Source organism: Eleginops maclovinus, chromosome 4 (genome assembly GCF_036324505.1).
Source record: "Eleginops maclovinus isolate JMC-PN-2008 ecotype Puerto Natales chromosome 4, JC_Emac_rtc_rv5, whole genome shotgun sequence".
Lineage (NCBI taxonomy): Eukaryota > Metazoa > Chordata > Actinopteri > Perciformes > Eleginopidae > Eleginops > Eleginops maclovinus.
In genome coordinates this window covers 2,136,063-2,158,822 of record NC_086352.1, presented here as the reverse complement: position 1 = coordinate 2,158,822, position 22,760 = coordinate 2,136,063, and the positions used below count along the sequence as shown (strand labels likewise).

At 43.7% G+C, this 22,760-nt stretch overlaps 1 protein-coding gene across 1 annotated transcript; it reads left to right on the top strand.

The window, feature by feature from the left end:
* Window positions 1-261: 261 nt before the first annotated feature.
* LOC134862721 (transmembrane protease serine 6) lies at window positions 262-15,870 on the top strand. The gene is given in 19 exon segments (XM_063880752.1): window positions 262-500; window positions 1,025-1,151; window positions 1,611-1,753; window positions 1,880-1,947; window positions 3,474-3,661; window positions 4,225-4,266; window positions 4,901-5,105; window positions 5,220-5,356; window positions 5,513-5,538; window positions 5,540-5,626; window positions 5,767-5,876; window positions 6,235-6,377; window positions 6,539-6,637; window positions 6,845-6,958; window positions 7,261-7,377; window positions 8,624-8,792; window positions 11,461-11,738; window positions 14,371-14,507; window positions 15,308-15,870. Coding segments are annotated over 19 exon segments (2,430 nt in total). The 5' UTR covers window positions 262-425; the 3' UTR covers window positions 15,473-15,870.
* Window positions 15,871-22,760: the final 6,890 nt, after the last annotated feature.

The window sequence follows — 22,760 nt, the reverse complement described above, 5'->3', positions numbered from 1 at the left end:
ATAGCTGCCTCAGGCTTCCTCTCTGTGCAGCCTGTTGGGATTTCTTGTTTGCATGGAGAGAGAAAAGAGCTCTGGGAAACGAGAGCGTAAACAGCCTTCGTTCCCCTTGGATTTACCTGTGCAGCATCACTGTTGCTAAGTGATGATCAGCGCACCTGTTCTACCTGCCTCACTGATGCTGCCGTCAGAGGGGAGAGTGCACGTAGTGTTAGAATCAAGCCACAGGTAGAGATTTCTTTTAACCTATCTGCGCCGAGCTTTGGGAAATATTGATTTGCTTTTTCTACCTTTGGACCTTCAAACAACGAGGGAGCCGCTCTGTTGGAGCAACATGTCCGTGCTAACCAGAGATGCTAAATAAAAGCTGCTGGATTGGAAATGCTGGAATATGATTTCTGAAGGTCTGAAACTCGTGGAGTGAGGAGATGGCACTCGGCCACGGCGCCAAGAAATCTGTTTCCTGTGAGCAGGGGGTCACACCTGCAACTCTGCACGATGGGGTCAGTAACGCTAACACTAGAATATGAAATATGAAGTCTCTCCACCAGCTGATATTTAGGAGTCAGTGTCCTCAGATTAAACCTGTGGAGCTTTCAGAGTAGAGAAAGGATTCTATAGTGTGCTGTGCTATCTGTACGCAAAATGCAGACATGGTTTTGAAAATCTGAATATTTATTTAAAGCGGAGGAAATTGGGTCTCATGACATTTGTTCTACTTTAGGTTGAAATAAAAACAAATGAACAAAGTAAGAACATATTTATACACACATAAGAAGTGAGAGGGAAAGTGTGCCCTAAATTAAATAAAGACCCTAGATAAAATAGGATGAAAGATTGTGTACAAACAAAAGAAGTTAAAGTTGCAAAAAAACCCTAAAATAAATTAATGAAATGAAGTTATTTATGTAAACATGTGCAGTCAATCACATCTCCTATAAAAGTCATATAAATATTCATCCAGACGAAGACACACAATACTGTCTCTTTAATTACCAGATGCTTTATTTGTTTCTGTTCTCCACAGGTACAAGCTGGAGGTCAAGCCTCAGCTCCGCCCACCAGGAAGTCCCGCTCCTGTAAGTATGTCCTGGCCTTCATCATCATCATCATCCTCGCTGCAGCAGGAGTCACGCTGGCCTGGTACTTCCTGGGTGAGGAGCTGTCTCTCTTTATCCTGTATGTATTTAATGTTGGTCTTTAGATCGGTACGGTATGTCCCTCATTGTAGTCCTGCCTGACACACATCTGCCATGACATTTAGCAAAGTGAGTCATGTTCCCCAGAGGATGAACCCTACTGACTTTTCCTCTAGCTCCACCAGCAGGTTGACATTCTGGCTTTTTAGTAAACATCTTGACAACTATTGAATGGATTCACCCAAGTTTTTGCCGACGGAGTCTCGAGGATTTGGGGTTTTGACGTTAAAATATCTTCAGCTTGTTGTTAACCACAGATCTTATTTCAGGCAAACAACCAAAAGCATTTCCAGACGAGGGAACCAGAAGTGCTGAAATGCTGACTCACACCCTGCACATTTTGCGTTCATTACTATGTTTTAAGACTTAATATCTTACATATTTCGTGTTCATCTAAATGTTATTGATCCTCAGAGTACAGGGTGTGGATGTGTGAGCCTCGTGTGCAGCAGCAGTACTCGGCCTACCTGTCCATCCTCAACAGGAACTTCTCCGCTGATCTGTCCTCTCACAGCAGCGCCGCCTTTAGAAGAGAGGCTAAAGGCGTGCAGAACATGGTGAGCAGGGACCCTGTACTGATGCTGCTGCTGTATCCAATGCAACTTTCACTTTGCAATCGAGCCATCATATAAAGATTCAATGACACGTGTGCAAACAGGTACTAACATGTTTCTGTCCTTCAGGTGAAGAAGATAATGGAGTGCTCGAGTCTTTGTCGTTACTTCAACTACACCACTGCGTTCGCCTTTGGGTATGTGCATCAACCTACTCAACACAGAGGGGAAAAGCGCTGAACTTAAGAAGTTCATTATGTTCCATTTCATTCTACCACATGCTTCCCTCTATAATGTTGAAGTTCTTTATTTTGGTATTTCCATTTTATGCTGCTTTACATCTACTTTACTTCATTTCAGGAAGGAAAAATACATCTGTACTGTGCCACATTTATCTGACAGCTTCAGTTACAGTTTAGTTTAAGAGCTTGCATTGAAAGAACACAGCTTTTAACACTGCTGAAGATTAACGGGTAATATAAATATTACAGAAAGGTAAGAACGAAAGGTGTAAACATGAATAATTTGTGTACCAGAACAGTCAAACTCTCTGAACAACATCATATTTCTATATAATATTTAATGATATTTCACAGAGTAAAGGTTACGCCAGAATGAGAACTTTTCTTATTGGTTTTTAAATTACATTTTGCTGAAAATACTTCTGTCCTTTTACATAAGTAAGATTTTGAATGCATGTCTTCAACTTGTAGAAGAGTATTTTGAAGTTAATGTATTGGTCCAGCAGTGGCTCAGTAAGTAGGGGCTTGGACTGGGAATCGTAGGGTCGCCGGTTCAAGTCCCCGAACAGACTTGAAAAATATGGAAAGTGGACTGCTACTTGGAGAGGTCCCAGTCCACCTCCTAGGCCCTGCTGTGGTGCCCTTGAGCAAGGCACCGGACACCTCCAATCCCCCCTCCCCATTGCTCCCCGGGCGCTGCACGATAGCTGCCCACTGCTCCTAGTACTAGGATGGGTTAAATGCAGAGGACTAATTTCACTGTGTGTGCTCTGCTGTGTGCATGCATGTGACAAATAAAGAGGGTTTCATCCTCCGATTCTATCTGGTTCTTCTTCCACCAATGACTACAGTTTTAAACCTCCTCACATTATTACTGTGTGCAGACGACACTCCCATTTACAAAGCATCAAGCTAAGACTCCTAAGGGCTATTTCAGTCGCAGAACAACTGGATGTGCAAACATTTTACATGTAAATAAGGACTCTGATGTACGAGTCATTTATGGTGCTGGACGGGAAACGGCCTAAATTGATGCTCACCTCGAAGCCCAGAAGTCTCCAAACATGTCAGATATCTCATTGTAGTCCGGGACTTGGACCTCAATTTTGAATTCTGTATAAATAATATCACCACTTTGAACACAAAGCCAGGCTGAGAGTAACTCATGTCTCACGTCTCTATAAATATTTGGGTCCAGAACCCTGACTTTCTTTTTCAAATCAACGCAAAAACCTTCATTGTTTAAAGCTGCTTTAGCGATGTTACATAAGATCCCAAGGTTATTAATATCATATTCGCTATAGCTAAAGTGTGGTTGTTTGCCATGAATATCTTAGGTCCCTCTTAATCTCCTTCAACTTTAAAACAAACCATATGCTTTAAAAGAAAGAGACATGAAGTGGTGCAAGAAAAAAGCAACGCTGCATTTCTGCACTTCTACCTTCAAAATTAAGCTGTGAAAATGTGCTTCGTTTCTGCAGCGAAGGCAGTGTCGTGGCTCACTTCTGGATAGTGATGTCCGTGCCGGGCAGCCATGTTGGCAGGGTCACTCTTGAGACCGGTGACAAGGAGCCTGGAGGAGGGACTGGGGGGAGCAGAGAGCCGGGGGAGGGCGAGACGGCCAGCTTCAGTGGATACCTTCTCCACCTCCCATCGCTGACCGTCACGGGTAAGTGTAAGAGAGTGAGTGAGTGTGTGTGTGTGTGTGTGTGTGTGTGTGTGTGTGTGTGTGTGTGTGTGTGTGTGTGTGTGTGTGTGTGTGTGTGTGTGTGTGTGTGTGTGTGTGTGTGTGTGTGTGTGTGTGTGTGTGTGTGTGTGTGTGTTTACCTAATGTTCGCAGGAGTCTCATTGGTAGTCACAACAGTCATTTCACAACTTTTTACATCTTCTAGACCATACATCAATGAATTGTCTTTACTAAAACATAAAATTGCAGCCGAGAATAACTGAAACCTAACGACAGGAGGTAGCTAAACTAGTGTTTCATGAAACCAATGCAACAGCGCACCATGGAAAGGGGCTCACTACATGTTTTAAAGAAGTCGAGGGGACAGCTACGCTCAGGTAGCCACTAAATGCTGTCATGTAGTATTAATTTGTCTCCAAGTAAAGCAGAAAGGGTGGTCCTCATTCCCCACCCAATGTCTGGGCCTCACCCTGGTGCTTTTACAGGAATGTGTGTTTACACTGATTTGTTTTATTTGAATTTTCTTTGTGTTCTGCTCCCGACAGAAACCGACTCCAAAGCTATAGAGCTTTTGAAAGCATCATTTGGTATCCCCTTTTATTTTTCATTTGCTTCTTAATTATTTATTTTTCTATCAATGTGTTCTCTTTGATTGAACTGTGATTAGCATGCAGCACAATGTGCACCACCTTCCAACATCTTTGTTGACCCAATATGTGTACTACAAGTTACTAATGCTATTATAATGATAGGGAAATGGCTGTTTAAAAAGGGGGTTGTGGATGTTCAAGTTCCATTGGAAAGTTGAAATCAAGTAATGTAAGTTTGAATCTTTTTTGGCATTTATTCAAATAAAAATCTACTTTTTAAATCCGCCAATGAGTTTAAGAGTTTGGAAGGTTTTAAGCAATCTTTAAGGGCACAATTAAAAATAATTCATATAAAATGAAAACTTTGAAATGGAGAGTCAAAGTCTGCTCGTGATTTCTGAAATGAAGGAGCTATGCATTTACAAATAAATGATAGCTGAAATGAGACGAGCGCTTTGGTATTTGTTAGTGTGTCAGTGCTTTAGTGGAAAAAGGGATCATATACATTTGTTTTATTTGGTTTTATTCAAGGCTCTAAACATCAAATCAAGGCGAAAATATGCAAACATTGACTCACATAATAGCAGACAAACATCTAACTACTGATTGTTTTCCCCATCCTCTCTACCAGACTGTTACCGTTACCAGAAAGTGGTCTCCACGGGCCCCCTGGCTCTCCGCGGCCCCGACATGCAGCGCTCCTCCTGCCTGTGGCATCTCCAGACGGACCCCGGCTCTCAGCTGGAGCTCCACATGGAGTGGCTGCTGCCGGAGTGCCGGGACCGGCTGGTGGTGTACGACTCCCTCACCCCCTCCGACACACACCTCATTACATCGTGGGTTTCATCAGATGTGTTCAATCAAAGTTGGACCTTAGTTGAAGCCTCAAATCTTTGAGGTTAACCTTTATTTTACCTACTACACTATTCCTTTCCCCTCGGTCCTCACAGTGTGTATGGCTGCAGCAGACATGAGCGGCTGGTGCGCGTCCTGTCTTCAGGAGAGTGGATGACGGTGATTTGGAAACAGGGTCTGTACAACTACAAGGACCCCTTCAGTTTGTCTGCACAGACCTGGACCCGCCGTGGTGAGACCACCTGAAGACCTTCTGTTACTAGTTTAGAAGAACTAGTTTAAAAGCAGCTTTACACACTGAGGAGAGAGGAGGAGTTTTAAGCTCAGGTTTTGTGGCAGAATGTATATTTTATTGTGTATAAATACACTGTTTCTCTCTGTTTCTCAGACTGTAACTCCACTATAGAGCTGAAGGCAAGTGTCGGGGGTCCAGGGGTCACTGAGGACGCCTTTCTTCCCCAGCTACTACCCCCCCGACACTAACTGTACCTGGAGCTTCACTGTAAGACTCATCCATACACAGCTCAGACAATACCAACGAAACCGACCTGCTTTCATTTTGTATTCTTGATTTGATGAATGGATGAATGGATGCTTTGCCTTCAGTGTATTTTTCTGTGTATTGCTCCTGTGTGGTTTCAGATGCCGGCTGAAGGCTTGGGTTTGTCTCTGGAGTTTGAAGGTTACGAGCTGAATAGAGCCGGCTATAATCAGGTCTGCACTCAGGGCCAGTGGATCATCCAGAACCGCAGGTAGGGTGTGCCAAATAATGAACAGATACCAGAAACGTCCTCTATCTATTTATAATTCTGTGTGTGTCTCAGTGTCAAACAGGAAGTGCTTCATAAAGGACATGATGTGCTGACAACTGTACTCTGGTCTGAACAACAGGGGGCAGCAGGGTCCTGTTAGAGCTTCATATACACTTTTTATGCAGGGCCTTTTTAAGTTAATTTAGAGGCATTATACATTTCATAGAAGGTGCATTTGTTGAGAAACATTGTCCTTTTATTGTGCCGTGTGATATTATTGTTCTGGATCTCAATGTTGCATGTTTGTCAGTATTGAATGTTATTGAAGGATGAAAATGTGTGTCTGTCCTCTCCTCAGACTGTGTGGTACTCGGGGTCTGCAGCCGTACACCGAGCGCCTCTTCCTGCTCCCCACGGACACCACGGTGGTCATGACGTCAGAGGTGTCAATCACAGGGCCGGGACTTCAGCTGCGATACCAAGTCTTTAACCAATCAGATCGTGAGTTGTGCACGAAGGAAGGACAGCCAAGAAATCTGGATAAATGAATTGCTTATTGAGTAACCTTTATGTATTTCTGTGTGTGTGTGTGTGTGTGTGTGTGTGTGTGTGTGTGTGTGTGTGTGTGTGTGTGTGTGTGTGTATGTGTGTGTGTTTTACAGCGTGCCCCGGTCAGTTTCTGTGCACCACTAATGGCCTGTGTGTTCCCGCGTGTGATGGAATCAAAGACTGTCCCAACGGACTTGACGAGAGAAACTGTGGTATTTATTTATTACCGATTTAATCAAAAAGTGAGAGAGCACAAGAAACCATGAGTGAAAGCTTCTGTGTGTGTTTGTGTGTGTGTGTGTGTGTGTGTGTGTGTGTGTGTGTGTGTGTGTGTGTGTGTGTGTGTGTGTGTGTGTGTGTGTGTGTGTGTGTGTGTGTGTGTGTGTGTGTGTGTGTGTGTGTGTGTGTGTGTGGCATAGTATGTGTGGCGCAGTACCAGTGTCCAGAGGACAGTCAGTGTGTGGACTACTACAAGGTGTGTGACCAACTCCCAGACTGCCCTGAAGCATCAGACGAGGTGAACTGTACTGAAGGTAACACACACATGCATGTACACACACACAAACACTCATACACACACACATACAAATAACACATCTTACACACACTTAGTGCAAAATCTATTCCTTCATTTTAATGTTTCACATTCTAGTGGCATTATTTTACCTCTTAGAAGAACCTCAGACCTCAGAAATGTGTGTGTGTGTGTGTGTGTGTGTGTGTGTGTGTGTGTGTGTGTGTGTGTGTGTGTGTGTGTGTGTGTGTGTGTGTGTGTGTGTGTGTGTGTGTGTGTGTGTGTGTGTGTGTGTGTGTGTGTGTGTGTGTGTGTGTGCAGGTGTGCAGTGTTCAGATATGACCTATGTGTGTGCTGATGGAACGTGTCTGAAGAAGCCGAACCCAGAGTGTGACTTTGTGGCCGACTGCCCCGACGCCTCGGACGAGAAGCAATGTGGTGAGCACACACACGTTTAATAACACGTTAATAACACGTTTAATAACACGTTTAATAACACGTTAATAACATGTTTAATAACACGTTAATAACACGTTAATAACATGTTTAATAACACGTTAATAACACGTTAATAACACGTTAATAACACGTTAATAACACGTTTAATAACACGTTAATAACATGTTTAATAACACGTTAATAACACGTTAATAACATGTTTAATAACACGTTTAATAACACGTTTAATAACACATGTTATTAACACGTTAATAACATGTTTAATAACATGTTTAATAACACGTTAATAGCATGTTTAATAACACGTTAATAACACGTTAATAACACGTTTAATAACACGTTAATAACACGTTAATAACACGTTAATAACACGTTAATAACACGTTTAATGTGTTTATTTGTCTTCATTTACTTTGTGATGGTTCATATTTGCGTCTACAGGTTTCTAAAGATGCTGTTGGACTTCTTGTGTTAATCGGTTCAGAGCAAAAAGTCAGACTGACTCAGAAAACTGAGAATCTAGAGGAAAAAAGGCAGGATTTTGAGATCAAAAGTCATGAGATTGAAATGTTTATAAAAATTCCAAATTTTGAGATTTTCTGGAAAACGGTCAGAACTTTGGGAACAGTCAGAGTTCTGAGGTTTTCATTGGAAAAATACATCTTAAAAATAATTAGTGGGAAACTCATGATTCAAAAAAGGAGATGATAGGGCCACATGAAACAGGAGATAGAATAATGTGCGACGTCGACATAGAGGGAAAAGATCTGAAAATGGAAAAAAAAGTCAGAACTTTTAGGAAAAAGGATATTTTTGAACTTATATTCTGAAGTTTAAAAAGAAAATCAAAAGGAACAAAGATTGGGAAACAAAGTCTCAGAATTAAAAACTGTTTATCGATCAGAGATTTTCTGGAAAACAGATTGAAATCTTTATAAAAATTCATAATGTTGAGAAAGACGTTTTTCAGGAGATGAATCAGGATTTGGAGATTTTCCCCAGAAATGTGAATTTTGTGATCTTCAGAAAAGTCAGATTTTTTTGAGAAAAAATATAATCTTTTAATTTAGTTTTGTTTCATTTTTTGGCTTTAGGAAGGATGACACTTGCTGGATTTACATAAAATAAAGTAATGTGTTTCATTTCTTTGAGCTGTTCCGGCCCTTTAGGCTCAGTCACTGTTCTCACATATTTGCACCTCTGACTTTGACTCCTGTGTGTTCAGACTGCGGCCTGCGACAGTTCTCTAGTCGTATTGTGGGCGGGACCAACGCCACGGAGGGGGAGTGGCCATGGCAGGCCAGCCTCCAGGTGCGGGGCACCCACATCTGCGGGGGGGCGCTCATCTCTAGCCAATGGGTGGTGTCCGCTGCCCACTGTTTCTATGACGACAGGTAAGTGCTGGGAGTAAGGGGAGGCAGATCTTCCTGGAAGATCACCAGGCTTTAAGGATCCGGTCTGTCACCTGATGCCTTTGGCTTCATGAATACTTTTTCGCATTCACTGGAATTGGGAACGTTTGTTACTGAAGAAAACCAGTTCTGATTCAACGTTAGACACCTCAATACTAACGATGTAACGTCTGATGACTTTAGAAATGAATATTTGAAATGTTGAAAGAAGTAGATTCAATTTCCCGCATTCTGGTGCATTTTACATTCAAAGGATCTCCCTCTTTCATGGTTTTCCCTTGGAGCCGGCATGGTCTGCAATTACTGACTACTATTATGTTTTGGTGTAGTACACAGAGGACTGACACTGACAACTTTTTTGGCACTTTATTTTCTTTTAATGAGCAAAATATGAGGATTTAAAAAATCAAAGAGCGAATTAGAACAGAATGAGGTCAATTTGAGGCAGCCCTATTTTAATGTCATGCAACAAAAAATCTCTTGAAAAAAAAGTTATGAGGAAACATAAAATGCGTACCTAGGCTCAGAGCCTATTACCATCAACCTTAGCCCTCTTCAGTGCCCTGCAGAACATACAACTATAACTCAATACAACCTTACAACCTGTTAAAGACCTGCTTTTACTATCTCCATCCTTTCCCCAAAATTGTTGATTTCCCTTTTTTTTGTCCTTTCATTAAATGTTCTATATCTCCTATAATCATATCTCTCCCCCCCTTATCTGTATCACGCCTACAGCAGGATTTTTACAGTTAGAACAAAAGTAAGAGATCATACAAAGGCTCCAAAAGTGTGACCTCTTTTGTCATTTGCAGACACAAATGACTGGCAAATCTCCCCTAAGTCAAGTTTGTCAAGGTGCTCCTGGTGGATGTGGCAAACAGCCACATTGTTCAAGCGCTTTTGAGACATTGAAGAGCGCAGCCACGTCTTAAGCCTTCTCAAGGCACTAAAACTTCTCTCAGCTTCTGCTGAGGAGCATGGCACAACAAGAAGAAGCCTGACCAACACTTCTACTTGAGTGAACAAACCTCGAACCTCTGGCAGCATAGCTCTCAGGGTATCCACCACTTCACTGACCGTGCTGCAGGATACTGAAGTTTGAACATTGCCAGCTGTACCTCCAAAGAATGCTGGTGTAGTTCTGGGTAAGAACTGACCACATCCACATCCTCCACCTTTCCAGTTATTAACACCCTTTCCAGTATGTTGAGTGTTTGGAAGCTGCTCTGGTCAAAGCGCTTTGTCAACTGGACCTCAACTACATCCAACATTTTAAAGAATTCTATTCTGTAGAACTCCTCAGGGGAAGTAGGTCTAAATGCAGGTGCATTTCCTGTGAAGCGCTTTGGGGGTCTCCGGATATGAGGAGTCTGGATAGCCTCAATGTCCAACTCCTGGATCATATCACAGGCTTGGGTATATATACGATGAAATGTTTCATCAGATCTCACATATTCTTTTCTGTTCATTCATTTTTGATTTGTTCCGCTCATGATGGTGCACATTCACATTCAAAACACGACTCTATTTACACATCATGAGCGAAAAGGAGCAGGGAGAAGAATACATCGTATTGTGCCTGCCCCTTACTCACAACATAAGTAAACAATCATCATAGATCAGGGGTGTCCAAACGTTTTTCACCGAGGGCCACGTACAGAAAAATATACGGAGAGCTGGGCCGCGTATAGAGGTGAACATCGCCTCATAAGTTAAGTTACAAGTTATCAAATGTAGGTGAAGAATGCGCAATACTTTCAAATGGTCTAAGGAAAGAACAGCCTACATCCCGTCCATCTTTAGGGGTTCATTCATTCTGTTGCAGCTCATTCCTTAAACCAGAAGCCGCAGATTGCTGAGAATCAGAGTAAACTTGAAGGTTACTTTTAAAGCTGGTTATAGAATCTATTTGATGAACTCAGATTTTTTAGAACATGTTTTAAATTCTAAATGACTAAAATTATTTGAAATTGGGCTCATTAATATATCTGAACATATATATCAGAGAAGTACAAAATACGACCAGCAGAAGTGTAATTTGTGGGCCATGTTGCATTATACTTTTAGAATAAGCTTGGGGCCGATTACAAATGGCCCCCGGGCCGTAGTTTGGACACCCCTGACATAGATGGTCTGTCAATTATAGTAACTTACAACAAACTCTTACAGTGAGGTGAGAAAAGAAGCAAGCAACATGTACACTAACTCACAATCAGCTAAGGAAACAGATGACCTGCCCCTTCACACAGTTTAGTGACTCTTCTTTATACTTCTTCTTGAACCGAAAAATATTTATACAACCTTTTAAATCCTTCTGTAGACAACTCCACAGATTACCATAACTGATTTATTGAGCCATTCGCAGTCTCACTGTACCGGCCGTGAGCACACGTAACACTGACTGTAACACCCCCCTAACTGTGACACATATCTGGCTGCTATACTTTTACTTTTGTGTATTTTGCAATTGTGTGCTTCTTGTATATATTGTTTAGTTTCTTGGTGAAACATTAAGCTGTCTTAGGCTCTTTCTGCTGTAACAATGCAGGTGTCCCCTCTGTGGGACAAATAAAGGGATTCCGATTCTGATTCTGATTCTATAGGTTGTCCTAAACCAATTAATGTTAACCTATCTTCCCCCCTACAGTCTGTACTCCCCCTCGGTGTGGACGGTGTACCTGGGGAAGCTCCTGCTGAACTCCAGCAGCAGGACTGAAGAAGTAGCTCGAGTTCTACGGATCCACCTCCACCAGTACTACGACTACGAGTCCCACGACTACGACCTGGCCCTGCTGAAGCTGGACCGACCCGCCTCCGCGCTGCTGGCCGGACACGCCCAACCCGCCTGCCTGCCCCCCGTGGCCCACCAGCTGGATCCCGGGCTGCTCTGCTGGGTCACCGGCTGGGGGGCTCTCCAAGAGGGGGGTGAGAAACAGGAGAGGGAAGGGAACTGTTGTTTGTAGTTGAATTGGCAAACTATAATAAGTTCATTTGCTGAGCGTTGTAGTTCAGTAACATTTCAAGTACTGATGCATTTCTATGGTTTGCTACTTCATACAGGTGATGGAAAAGGCAGGAAATAGGTTTCTGTCGGTCATTAGAAAGAATATTTTCTAGAGCAATTGTTGTCTTCAAATTCTAAGTCTACGTTTCTCAAAAGCCAAAACACTAAATCAGAGAAAAGCAGCAACTCTTTTAGAGGCTGGAATTAGCATTTAAAGACAAACCTCTCCTTGAAAAATGACTTCTGAGATAAGATTGATCACTGACCATTGATCGGTCAAACGACTGATCTTGCTGCTCTAGTTTGGTCAAATCTTGCCGACCAACAGTCGCAAAGATGTTTGCTAAACCAATAAAACAGCAGGTATCTTCCGTGAAAAAAGGAGCAGATTCTGGGGGTATTTTGGCTTGAAAATCAACGATTAATAAGCTCGTGTTTTTAAGGACCTATATACTGAACGTTTTCCTGATACCTTCCAGTAAAGGAATCAGTTTTATTAGTCTTTTCCATTTGACCTCAGCCTTTGGTATGCCTGGGAACAAATCCCATTGCCTCATTAACTGTTCAGGTTCATAAACATGAACCATTTAAAGATGGACTTTTATTTGGTGCTTTGGACTTAAAGGGTTATTTGATAAATGCTGATGTGCAATTACAGAATTAGTTTTGTTCTTCAGTTGTTTTTATTTCTCACAGGATGAACAGGTCAACTGTTTCCATTGGAACATGTATTATGCAGTATGAAGTCACAGAAAGTGGTTTGTTGTGCAGCCTGTAAAACCCCCCTGTTCACCTGCAGCACTTAAAAATAGCTGAAGTGCAAATACAGAAGTATAGTAGCTCAAGCTGAGGAAGCGATATGACTGTGGATTCTAACCCGAGCACGTTCATTCTAGCTATCTGTAGATTTAGGCTCAGGGTCAGGGTCAGGGTTAGGGCCAGGGTAAACCAATTTGACATAGGTCGTAGGGATTTACCTACAGGGATTTACCTGATCAGGCTTGTTCCCAAATACAAGCCCCTTGTCAGGAGACAGCCTACCACCATCCGGACTGTACAGCAGTGGTCTGATGAGGTGGAGGAGGAGTTGAGGGAGTGCTACAGGACGACAGACTGGGACATGTTTCAGAGAGTTCATGGAGAGGACATTAATGGACTCTCACAGAGCATCACGGACTACATCAGCTTCTGTGAGGAGAGCATTGTACCCACCAAATAGGTTCGATGCTTCCCAAACAATAAACCCTGATCAACAGGGACATTACAACCTGCTGAACAAGAAAAAAGGGCTTTCATGGCAAGAGACGCTGAGGGGGCTAGCACTCCAGGAGATACAGGCCTGCAGCTCTGACCTCTCCTGTCATGAAGATCTTTGAGAGACTGATCCTGCAGCATCTCAAACCCCTTGTGTGTGACTCCCTGTACCCTCTACAGTTTGCCTACCAGACCAACATCGGTGTAGAGGAGGCCCTCTCTACATGCTGCACAGAGCCAACTCACACCTGGAGAAGCCGCACAGCTCACTAAGAACCCTGTTCTTCCACTTCTCCAGCGCCTTCAAAACCATCCAGCCACACCTGCTCGCTGAGAAGCTGTCCCTGATGCAGGTGGATCACAGCTTGGTGCCTGGATCACTGACATCCTCACCAGCAGACCTCAGTATGTCAGGCTGCAGGCAGCCTGTCTGATGTGCTGATGAGCAACACTGGAGCCCCCCAAGGAACTGTGCTGTCACCATTCCTGTTCACCCTCTGCACCTCTGACCTCCGCTTCAACTCCGGCTCACGCCACCTACAGAATTTCTTCGATGAGTCCTCCATCGTCAGCTGCATCACAGACGACAACGAGGAGGAGTACAGGGCCCTGGTGGAGAACTTCGTAGGCTGGTGTGACAACAACCACCTCCAGCTCAACATCAGCAAGACTAAGGAGCTGGTGGTGGACTTCAGGCAGAGCACGAAGAGGTCTCTAACCCCCGTCACCATCAGGGGGTGGTACCACCTACAAGTTCCTGCACACCAAGGGGTTCACCATGAGACCCACTGACAGTAACCGGGCTGCACACCAAGGGGTTCACCATGAGACCCACTGACAGTAACCGGACTGCACACCAAGGGGTTCACCATGAGACCCACTGACAGTAACCGGGCTGCACACCAAGGGGTTCACCAGGAGACCCACTGAGAGTAACCGGACTGCACACCAAGCCTGCACTCTCTTTCTGATATACACATACATGTGGATATGTTTAAGAATACTCTCGTTACTTATCTGTAAATATTCTTTCGGGAGTTTTTAGAATTTTATTTTAGAACTTTTCATTTTTAATTCAGATTTGTGTTTCCCGTGTGAACCTGTCCTGTTTTTCCTCTCTGTTGCTGCTTAAACACTCACATTTCCCCACTGAGATTAATAAAGGTACATCTGATCTGATCTTATATTAAATGTGAGGGGAAGGGGTGAAGAAGGATGTGGGTGGTTGTCTTTTAGGCATTGTCTAATTAATGAGTATGAGTCTTTCCACTGGTAACCTTTGCCCTCTGAACTCCTCAGGCAGTGCCAGTAACGTGCTTCAGAAGGTAGACGTTCGCCTGGTCAGCGAGGAAGCCTGCATTCGCTCCTACGGACAACTGGTTACTCCCAGAATGCTTTGCGCCGGTTACCGATATGGAGACAAGGACGCCTGTCAGGTACAGAGAAGCCAACAAAACCACGAGTTAAAGTAAACTGCTCTGTGATTAGAGCCGAGCTATAAAGGGAGCAATTCCCTGAGAGGCGACACGACACATATCTGACGGTAGCTAATCCCAGGTTGCAGAAACAATGTGAGCTGTGGAAATGAACCAACATCAGTGCCCTAAATCCCTACTAGGCCAGATCAATGTGTCTCTTACAACTTTAAACCCAGTGTTTTGGTTTTAAAGCCAGCACATTTGGAGTCTGTTTACAGTGAAATGATTCATTTAGACCACCTGAACAGCTTCCAAATACAAAGAGAGACAACAAGCTTTAGAACAATGTTAAGCTATGGCTAGATGTTACCATAAGTTGTTGGTGGAGAACAAAACAGAGCAAAAAGAAGTGAATATTGGGCTTTTTCATTTGTTGGGTGCACAGAAACACAATTTCAAATGCTAATGTTGCTTCATGTTAGCTAACAAAGCTACTGTCTGCTGACACAGGGACTAGAAGCTGTGCTGCCCCCATGTGGAAACAAATGAAATGCATTTGGTTCAAATCAAAGCACATGTTCAGACGGTTTTTATAAATCATAAATGATAAAGTAATATATTTAAATTACACATTTCACTGTATTTAGTTTCTCTCTTTTAAGTCTAGCTGTATATCTGCCAAAAGGAACAACAGTTGAACTTCCTGTGCATGCTGAGAACATCCTGAAAGTCCTCAGGCTGTAGTACAGGCCATGGACTGAGTTTAGAAAGGCCTGAGTGGTCACTTAAATCTTCCACCCCTGCTTTTCTTCCTGCAGGGGGACTCGGGCGGGCCCTTGGTTTGCCAGGAGCCGTCGGGTCGCTGGTTCCTGGCCGGGGTGGTGAGCTGGGGAAAAGGCTGTGGGCGTGCGGACTACTACGGCGTGTACACCCGCATCACCAGGCTCACTGGGTGGATCCAGGAAGTCATCAGCAGCCCCTGAAACCTCCTCATCAGATCCTCAGAAAACACCTGAGAGGAAAACTCTGAAACCGGATTTGAGATTCTCAGACGAATAGAACTAAAGTCATAAAGTAATAAATGCTTATTATAATCAACCTTATTTATGCAGCAGCTTTCAGCACTGCTATTATAAAGTGTTCATGCAGCATGCAGTCAGACCTGCAAACTAGTGGGAAATGTTGGTGAAAATATAGTTTATTTTAGAAGTGATTCAGAGAAGCTACAGGAGTGATTGAGATACAACGACCGCGCTCAATAAGTGAATCATAAATCCCTTCTTTGAACTCACTCTGATCTGTATTTTCGAGCTGATACACTTAAAGCATTTCTCCCAAAGTAAAGCATATTTTTGTTTTGTATTAAAGTTTGCAAAATGCTCTGATTGTTTACAGTTTTTGCTGGAATGGTATACATAAATACACCAATGCAGGTCTACATCCACGCTGTGTTCACCGTGGATGTACAGCATGTGAGCGAGCCATCTCAGTTGAGCAGTCAGCTTCCTAACAGGGACGATTTGGGCGATTTGGGCGGCGCACTACCAACGGGGAAAAGAAGGGTTTGTTTCTAACACAGCAGCAGTCTAATCAGTGCTCTACACGTTAGGTCGGTCAAAACGTCATTATCCAATCAGACTAAAGTCGTGCTTCACATGGTCCCGCCCCTTTAGGTGCGATTTCAGTCAGGTTGAACATCGCCCCAGGGGTCTCTCATAGACTCTCATGTAAAATGCATTATTTCAAATATCAGAGCTTTCAATGCAGTCTCTCCGGGTTCCGGGAGGGCTTGCACTTACGCGCTTTCATCATACGTACCTGAGAAAAAAAGCGGGCAGCTTCTTCGATCAAGTCACTGACCATTCTCACTGTGTTGCCATCTAGTAGACACAAGAGGCATCTCTGTCTGAGTTCATCGTCTAACAACACATTGGTATGGTCTTGCCTAATGTACTTATTGAATGGGTGACCTTAATCATTATCAGAAACAAAAAATTGCCCCCCCTAAGATGTTTCTCAGGAGCCGCCACTGCTTCCTAACTGAATGCAGATGGTAATGTCTTGGGCTTTTATATAAACCAGAGCATTAGACACAAAGAAATGATTCAGAAGATGATGAATGTCGTGCAATCATAGAATAGAATAGTCTGGACTGCGGCGTTAGACAAACCAACCGACTGACGGCCCAACATGAGTCGGTCTGTGAATGACTAAATGAAGATGCAAGTTAAAGCATTTTCCAGTGGAAATAATAACAGAGGTCTATCGAGGTCAGACGTCATGGTGTACTGTTATTTGTCCAGTTAAAAAATACTGCAGGAGAAGGGGCGTGCAACACGATGTGTGTTTGGGAGAGAGTCAGTCTTCTAAACGGTTCCATGTTTTAAAGTGAGCAAGGTTACATCAGAGTATTTTTCCTCTCCCCTCCTCTCCTATCTTTCTTACTCACGCTAATCCTCGGGGAAGTTTCAATATGTGGTACTTTCCATTTCCAGTGTAATTGGTATTTTATTAGGCAGTAAAACACAATAACAGTTCTGCTCAATGAGGCGTAACCACAGGGCTCGAACCGGCCTCTGGGGGCCACAGGATCCATCCATCATGGCAGTTACCATTACTGCAATGTCCAGTGACTTACAGCATTTTCTGTGGAGCAGGTCCTAAAGCAATGGTAAAGGCTTGGCCTGTTTTGCTTCAGTCAAAGTCTAAATCCACATCCAGGAGTTTATTTTACTAACGTTGTCTGTTTGTGTTTGTGGTTTTCTCCTAAACTCACCAACAGTTAGCATCACATGAAGCCTCCTTTGCATTTCCAAACATAACATTTCACTTGGACTTGGATCTGTTGTGGGTAAATGTTATTAAGCACAGAACGGCCACAAGGGGGCGACACACCATACCATTTACACAAACTTTACAGACATGTTACCCATATGTGATTTTATCCAAGGTCACTTACATGAAGTGTCTCGCCCAGCGACATGCTGACTGTATTGGGGATTGAACCTTCACTCCCCTGATCCAAAAATCAGCGCACTAAACCACTGAGCCACAGACACAATAACTAGTTTCCACTTTTCAACTAATTAGACTATAGGCCAATTTGCAGGGGATGAAAACTGGTCTCATTTGTCAAACTGAGGGTGTTATTTTCCTGGATCAAGACTAACTAAACAGGGATACAGAATATATGCAGATGGTGCCTGCTACACAATAATAAGAATTACATCAACATTAAGAACATTTACTACCAACTACCCAGCTGACTGTAGGAGAGAGGAGAACCATTTAAGGCACTAGAAGGTCTGAGACCAGGCTCAGTACTTTGACGCGTGGAAGGATAAGAGTCTGCACTGAAGGTAAAGTTTAAGATGTTTAATGAACAGAGTGACACAAACAATAATACAGAGGGCTGTGTTCGGGTTCAGTGTGTGTGTGTGTGTGTGTGTGTGTGTGTGTGTGTGTGTGTGTGTGTGTGTGTGTGTGTGTGTGTGTGTGTGTGTGTGTGTGTGTGTGTGTGTGTGTGTGTACTCTAGGGGTTTCTGCTTCACATAAAAGCTTGTTGTGCCTGGTTACTCTCCACTGCTCCCCTGGGCTCCTCGTCTTCCTCACAGCGATGGGTTAAACAGCTGCAGGCAGAGTGTGCTTTCTGTGGATCAGTGTTATCTGGGGAGTAGTGGTTAGACTGGCAGAGGTGGGGGGTTGGATAGGGAGGGGCGTGGGAGTAGGGTGTGCAGAGGTTCAGCAGGAAATATGAGGAGAGGCAAGACAGACGGACGAAACACTTTCAACACTTTCTGCAGAATCTTACGAAGTAAATGCAAATACAGAGCTGGCAAAGGTTTTTATAGAAGGTTGGAAATCTACCTTGATTAAAAGCTGAAACACGATGTCATTTTATCAAAACAGAGTTCAAAAAGTGCATTTGAAGCTATGACAGGTAATGGCTGAGTAGCTAAGTTACATGCACGTCATCATAAAATACATCTACATGTCGACTACTAGCGCTCGGGAGATCTCACCAGCAGACCACGAGAAATCCACAGCAAGATGTGGTTTTAAGACTACTATAAGCACGCTGAAGTTGAGCTTCCTTTTCAGCAACAAATGCTGAAGCAATTTTAAAAACGATTCCCTAAAAACCTGCTTCTATTTTGAAAAACCAAACCTCATCCAAAGCTTTTTGTTTGGATGAGGTGGCGTCGTGTCAGCCCTGTTGTTTACATCAGGAAGCTTCTCTACTGTTGTCTGTATGTATATTAGGTCTCACTGTCTCCTCTTCCTCCTGCCATCTCTTTCTCTTCAAATATACAAATGCATTTATACCGCCCTCACATTTCCATCAAACACTGAACTACCGGACACTCTTCTGTCATGATTCATCCGTGTGTTATGTATTTGATTTTGTGTGTCTGTTTTGCTTTTGACCGAGGCAAGAACCAATACAAGTACTTCAAGAACATCCTCCATCGTTCTCTCCGCACAGAGGCTTTATGTCCCTCTTTGTGGCCCTTTATTTATATTCATGTGTGCATACATGAATATAAATGAGGGGCCACAGTAATATATGTATTACTGCAATAAATACAATGATCAACAATCTAAATAATTGTCTAAATGTCAGTTTTACCTTTTCATCTGTCATTTCCAAAGTTTCAATCTGCAGCAGATCAAAGTTTGCTGTTCACATTTATCTCTTGCATATTACTGACCATGCCAAAACTACGGGGCCAACAACAAAGAGAGACGCACACAGCTGGAGACCAGGGGACACTAAAGAGAGACGCACACAGCTGGAGACCAGGGGACACCAAAGAGAGACGCACACAGCTGGAGACAAGGGGACACTAAAGAGAGACGCACACAGCTGGAGACCAGGGGACACTAAAGAGAGACGCACACAGCTGGGACCGGAGCGCTGGGTGACGCTGGATCTGCTTCTTGCAGCGTCACCCTGCGTCTCTCTTTAGTGTCCCCTGGTCTCCAGCTGTGTGCGTCTCTCTTTAGTGTCCCCTGGTCTCTGTTGTGTTGGAGCTTCTTGCAGCGTTTGGTTTCTGCAGCTTTTAGTAAACTGCTCATGTTTCCTCTGCTGAATGTTCTCTAGATGCTGCATGAGTTGAAGAGCTGCTGCAGATGTTTCTGCAGGAGTTCTGATTTGAGTTTCTATATCTGCATCCTTTCTGAAGCTGCTGTTCCTCCTGATGGAAGAGGTTTGAGCCTTTAAAGCACGTTTCCACCTCTGGGAGTACATAAAAGTGAAATGTGCAAAAGCAGTGTTGAAACAGCCCCGAGGGATCCAGTCTGAAAAAGAAAAGAGGAAGTGACAGCACAGCGAAAAGGTACACAATGAGGGGGGAAGAATAAAAAGAGAAATATCGAAGAGACAGAGGGAGAGCTGGAGGAGGAGAAAGACTGTCTTTGAGGATACAGGATTTATAGGAGGAGGAAATGGGAATGAAAGAGACAGAGAGAATGGCCAACGGTTCACCACGGCGCCAATCAAACCGAAAGCATGACCGAGGGAGGAAGAGTAAACGATGAGAGGACAGGAGGTGAGAAAATTGGTTTGAAAAAGTGAGGAAGAGAGATGGAAGTAGGAGTGAGAGAGCGATGATGGAATATTACATCGTACCATGCTCAGTGAGATGTCAGAGTAGTCGATATGTTAGCTTTAGTTACTCATAAAGATGATGAAATGCAAATGGAGACGGTCAGATTGAATGCAAACTGTAAAGTAGCGGGCCAGAAAACCAAGACAATGAGCAGGAAGAAGCTAAACGCTTTTTGAAACAGAAGAAAAACTGCAGAATTGGAAGAAACTGAACGACAAATCATTCCTTTCTCGTACAGGACGACATTTAATCCATGTCGATATAAAAACAGGCATCACAGCAGCTTTAAAGTCATCTGGTCCAAAACACCGTAAATAACACAGGCTTTGTTGCCCTTAAACCGATCAGCCCAATGAACAAAGACGTGGAAAATCACATCTGCAGCCAAGTCCTGCTACCCTCTGATCCCGCCCAGCCTGCATACATTCAGAGCACTGCTGGAACCCCTTGAGACGAAGAAGGGGAACTTGGAGGAAACGTGGATTAACGTGGAACATATGGAGGCTAGAAGAAGGACAGAACAATGATTGCAGGAGCAGATTGTACGAGGCCCTCCTCTGGTACAGCGATGCCCCGGCTTTGAGGATTGGAAGATTACCGGCTCAACTTAAAGGCCCCTCGGCTAAATCAGGACTGAATCAGAGACTGAATGTTACCAGAGTCTTGTACCTCAAAAAAGTCAGGATGAGACGCTTTTTAACTCACTTCTGAGGTCTTTGAGTCTCCTGTCGCTTTGAATCATCCTCAGTAGAGTCATGGAACACCACAGAGTTTTTGAGTTGCCATTAATGCTACTATTGATGTCAAAATCGCCCCCAAACCAAGTCGGTCAGTTTTCACCCCTTAAATCCTGAAATACTTCGAGAACTGTTGGACCAACTGGCATGGAACCTTGTACAGATGTTGATGTTCTCCAGGGGAAGAGTCGTGATCACTTTGCTAAACCCCTGACTTTTCTAAGGATCGATTGTCAAATAGTATAGCCTCCATGGGTCAGGAGATTTAAACCAAGGCGATCCTCCAACTTTTCTCTCCGCATTTTTTCATGGATGCAATGAAACTCGGCACGTAAAAACATCTTCTCTTTACGCAGAATTTAAGTAACTGTTGATCCTCTGTGTTACGTGCGTTGGTGTGTTTGTGTTTCTCTCTCCCCCTCTTCTCCTAATGTCTCCCTCAGGTGTTCCAAGTCACTAATCAGGACCTGTGTGAAAGGCCTGAGGAAGTCTGTCTCCTCCCTTCTCCTCTGGGCTGCATGTGTGACCAGTGCAGTGTGGTGTGAGACCAGTAAACCAGCTGGTGTTTGGAGATGTGCTCCATCGTGTCTTTTTATACTGTTTACTTTTGTGAATTTCTTTTATAGGAAAGTTGTTCTTATTTTGTCTTCGGTTTGTTTTGTAACTTGGATAGCGATCCCTCTTTTCTTTGATTCATCAGATAATATCTTTACCCTTTGACCCCTAGATTATTAGGGAGCGTAACACTCTGACCTTTCATCCAAACCTTCACCAGGTCAAAGTTTACAACTCCTGCAAAAACCAATCAGCCGTTAGCCAAAGTGCTGAGTAAACTAAAATGATGACACAAACTTTATATATGCTGGTTAGCGTTTCCCTTCTGACATGCTGACCCCACCAGGGCCTGTCCTCCTAAAACATATTTTTTTATTTTAAACGGGCTCTCAGATAGAATCGGAGGATGAAACCCTCTTTATTGTCACATACATGTACACAGCAGAGCAGTGCCCGGGCTAGGGGAGCAATGGGGAAGGGGGATTGGAGGTGTCCGGTGCCTAGGAGGTGAACTGGGACCTCTCCAAGTAGCAGTCCACTTTTCATATTTAAAGTCTGTTCGGGGACTTGAACCGGCGACCCTACGATTCCCAGTCCAAGCCTCTACTTACTGAGCCACTGCTGGACCATTATGAATGGTAATGGATGAAGTGGTTCATTTAATGTCCGCAGAGCTTTATCAAGACTCCGTTTCCTGCATTTGAAACGCCATGAGCTCCTCTGAAGGTTTCCAGGGAAAGTTTCTGGGGTTCAAAGTGAGGTTTTGCAAGTTGAACAAAAGCCTCAACAGCACCAGAGCATCTGCTGCCAGCAACTAAAGACTCTGGGAATTCAGGTAAATATAAAATGAATCAGAGCAGAACAAGCAGAGCGTCTGCCAGCTCACCACTCCCTGCACATCACAGGTCTGGAGAACCACAGAACGGCTCAGCTGTGACAGGATCTCCACCTCCTGCCCTTTCCCTTTTCTAGTCTCTTGCACTCGAGTTTGATTTTGAACACAAACCCTCTCTCTGTGAATCTGTATGAGGTGTTCTGCAAAACGTTTCCCAGTTTGGCACAAATCAAGGATTGAACTCTTGAACTTGTGTGCTCAGCAACCCTGCCATAAATAAAGGTCTCTAAATAAAGAAGGTTTCCTGAAGGACTTTCCAGCTGCATGAAGGCTTTGGTTATGACAGGGTTTGTGTTGTATGCACCCTCCTCTAACAGTGCCCACTCGATGCAATCATTGGAGTCGAGGTCTCTTCCAAGGCCTACCCCTCAAAGTCTGCACGTTTGAAGTGAGTACTTAATTTAAACCAGCTGTTTTCATTCAATGCATTTGAATTGCCCGGTATAGAGTTACTGGAACTCTGCACAACTGC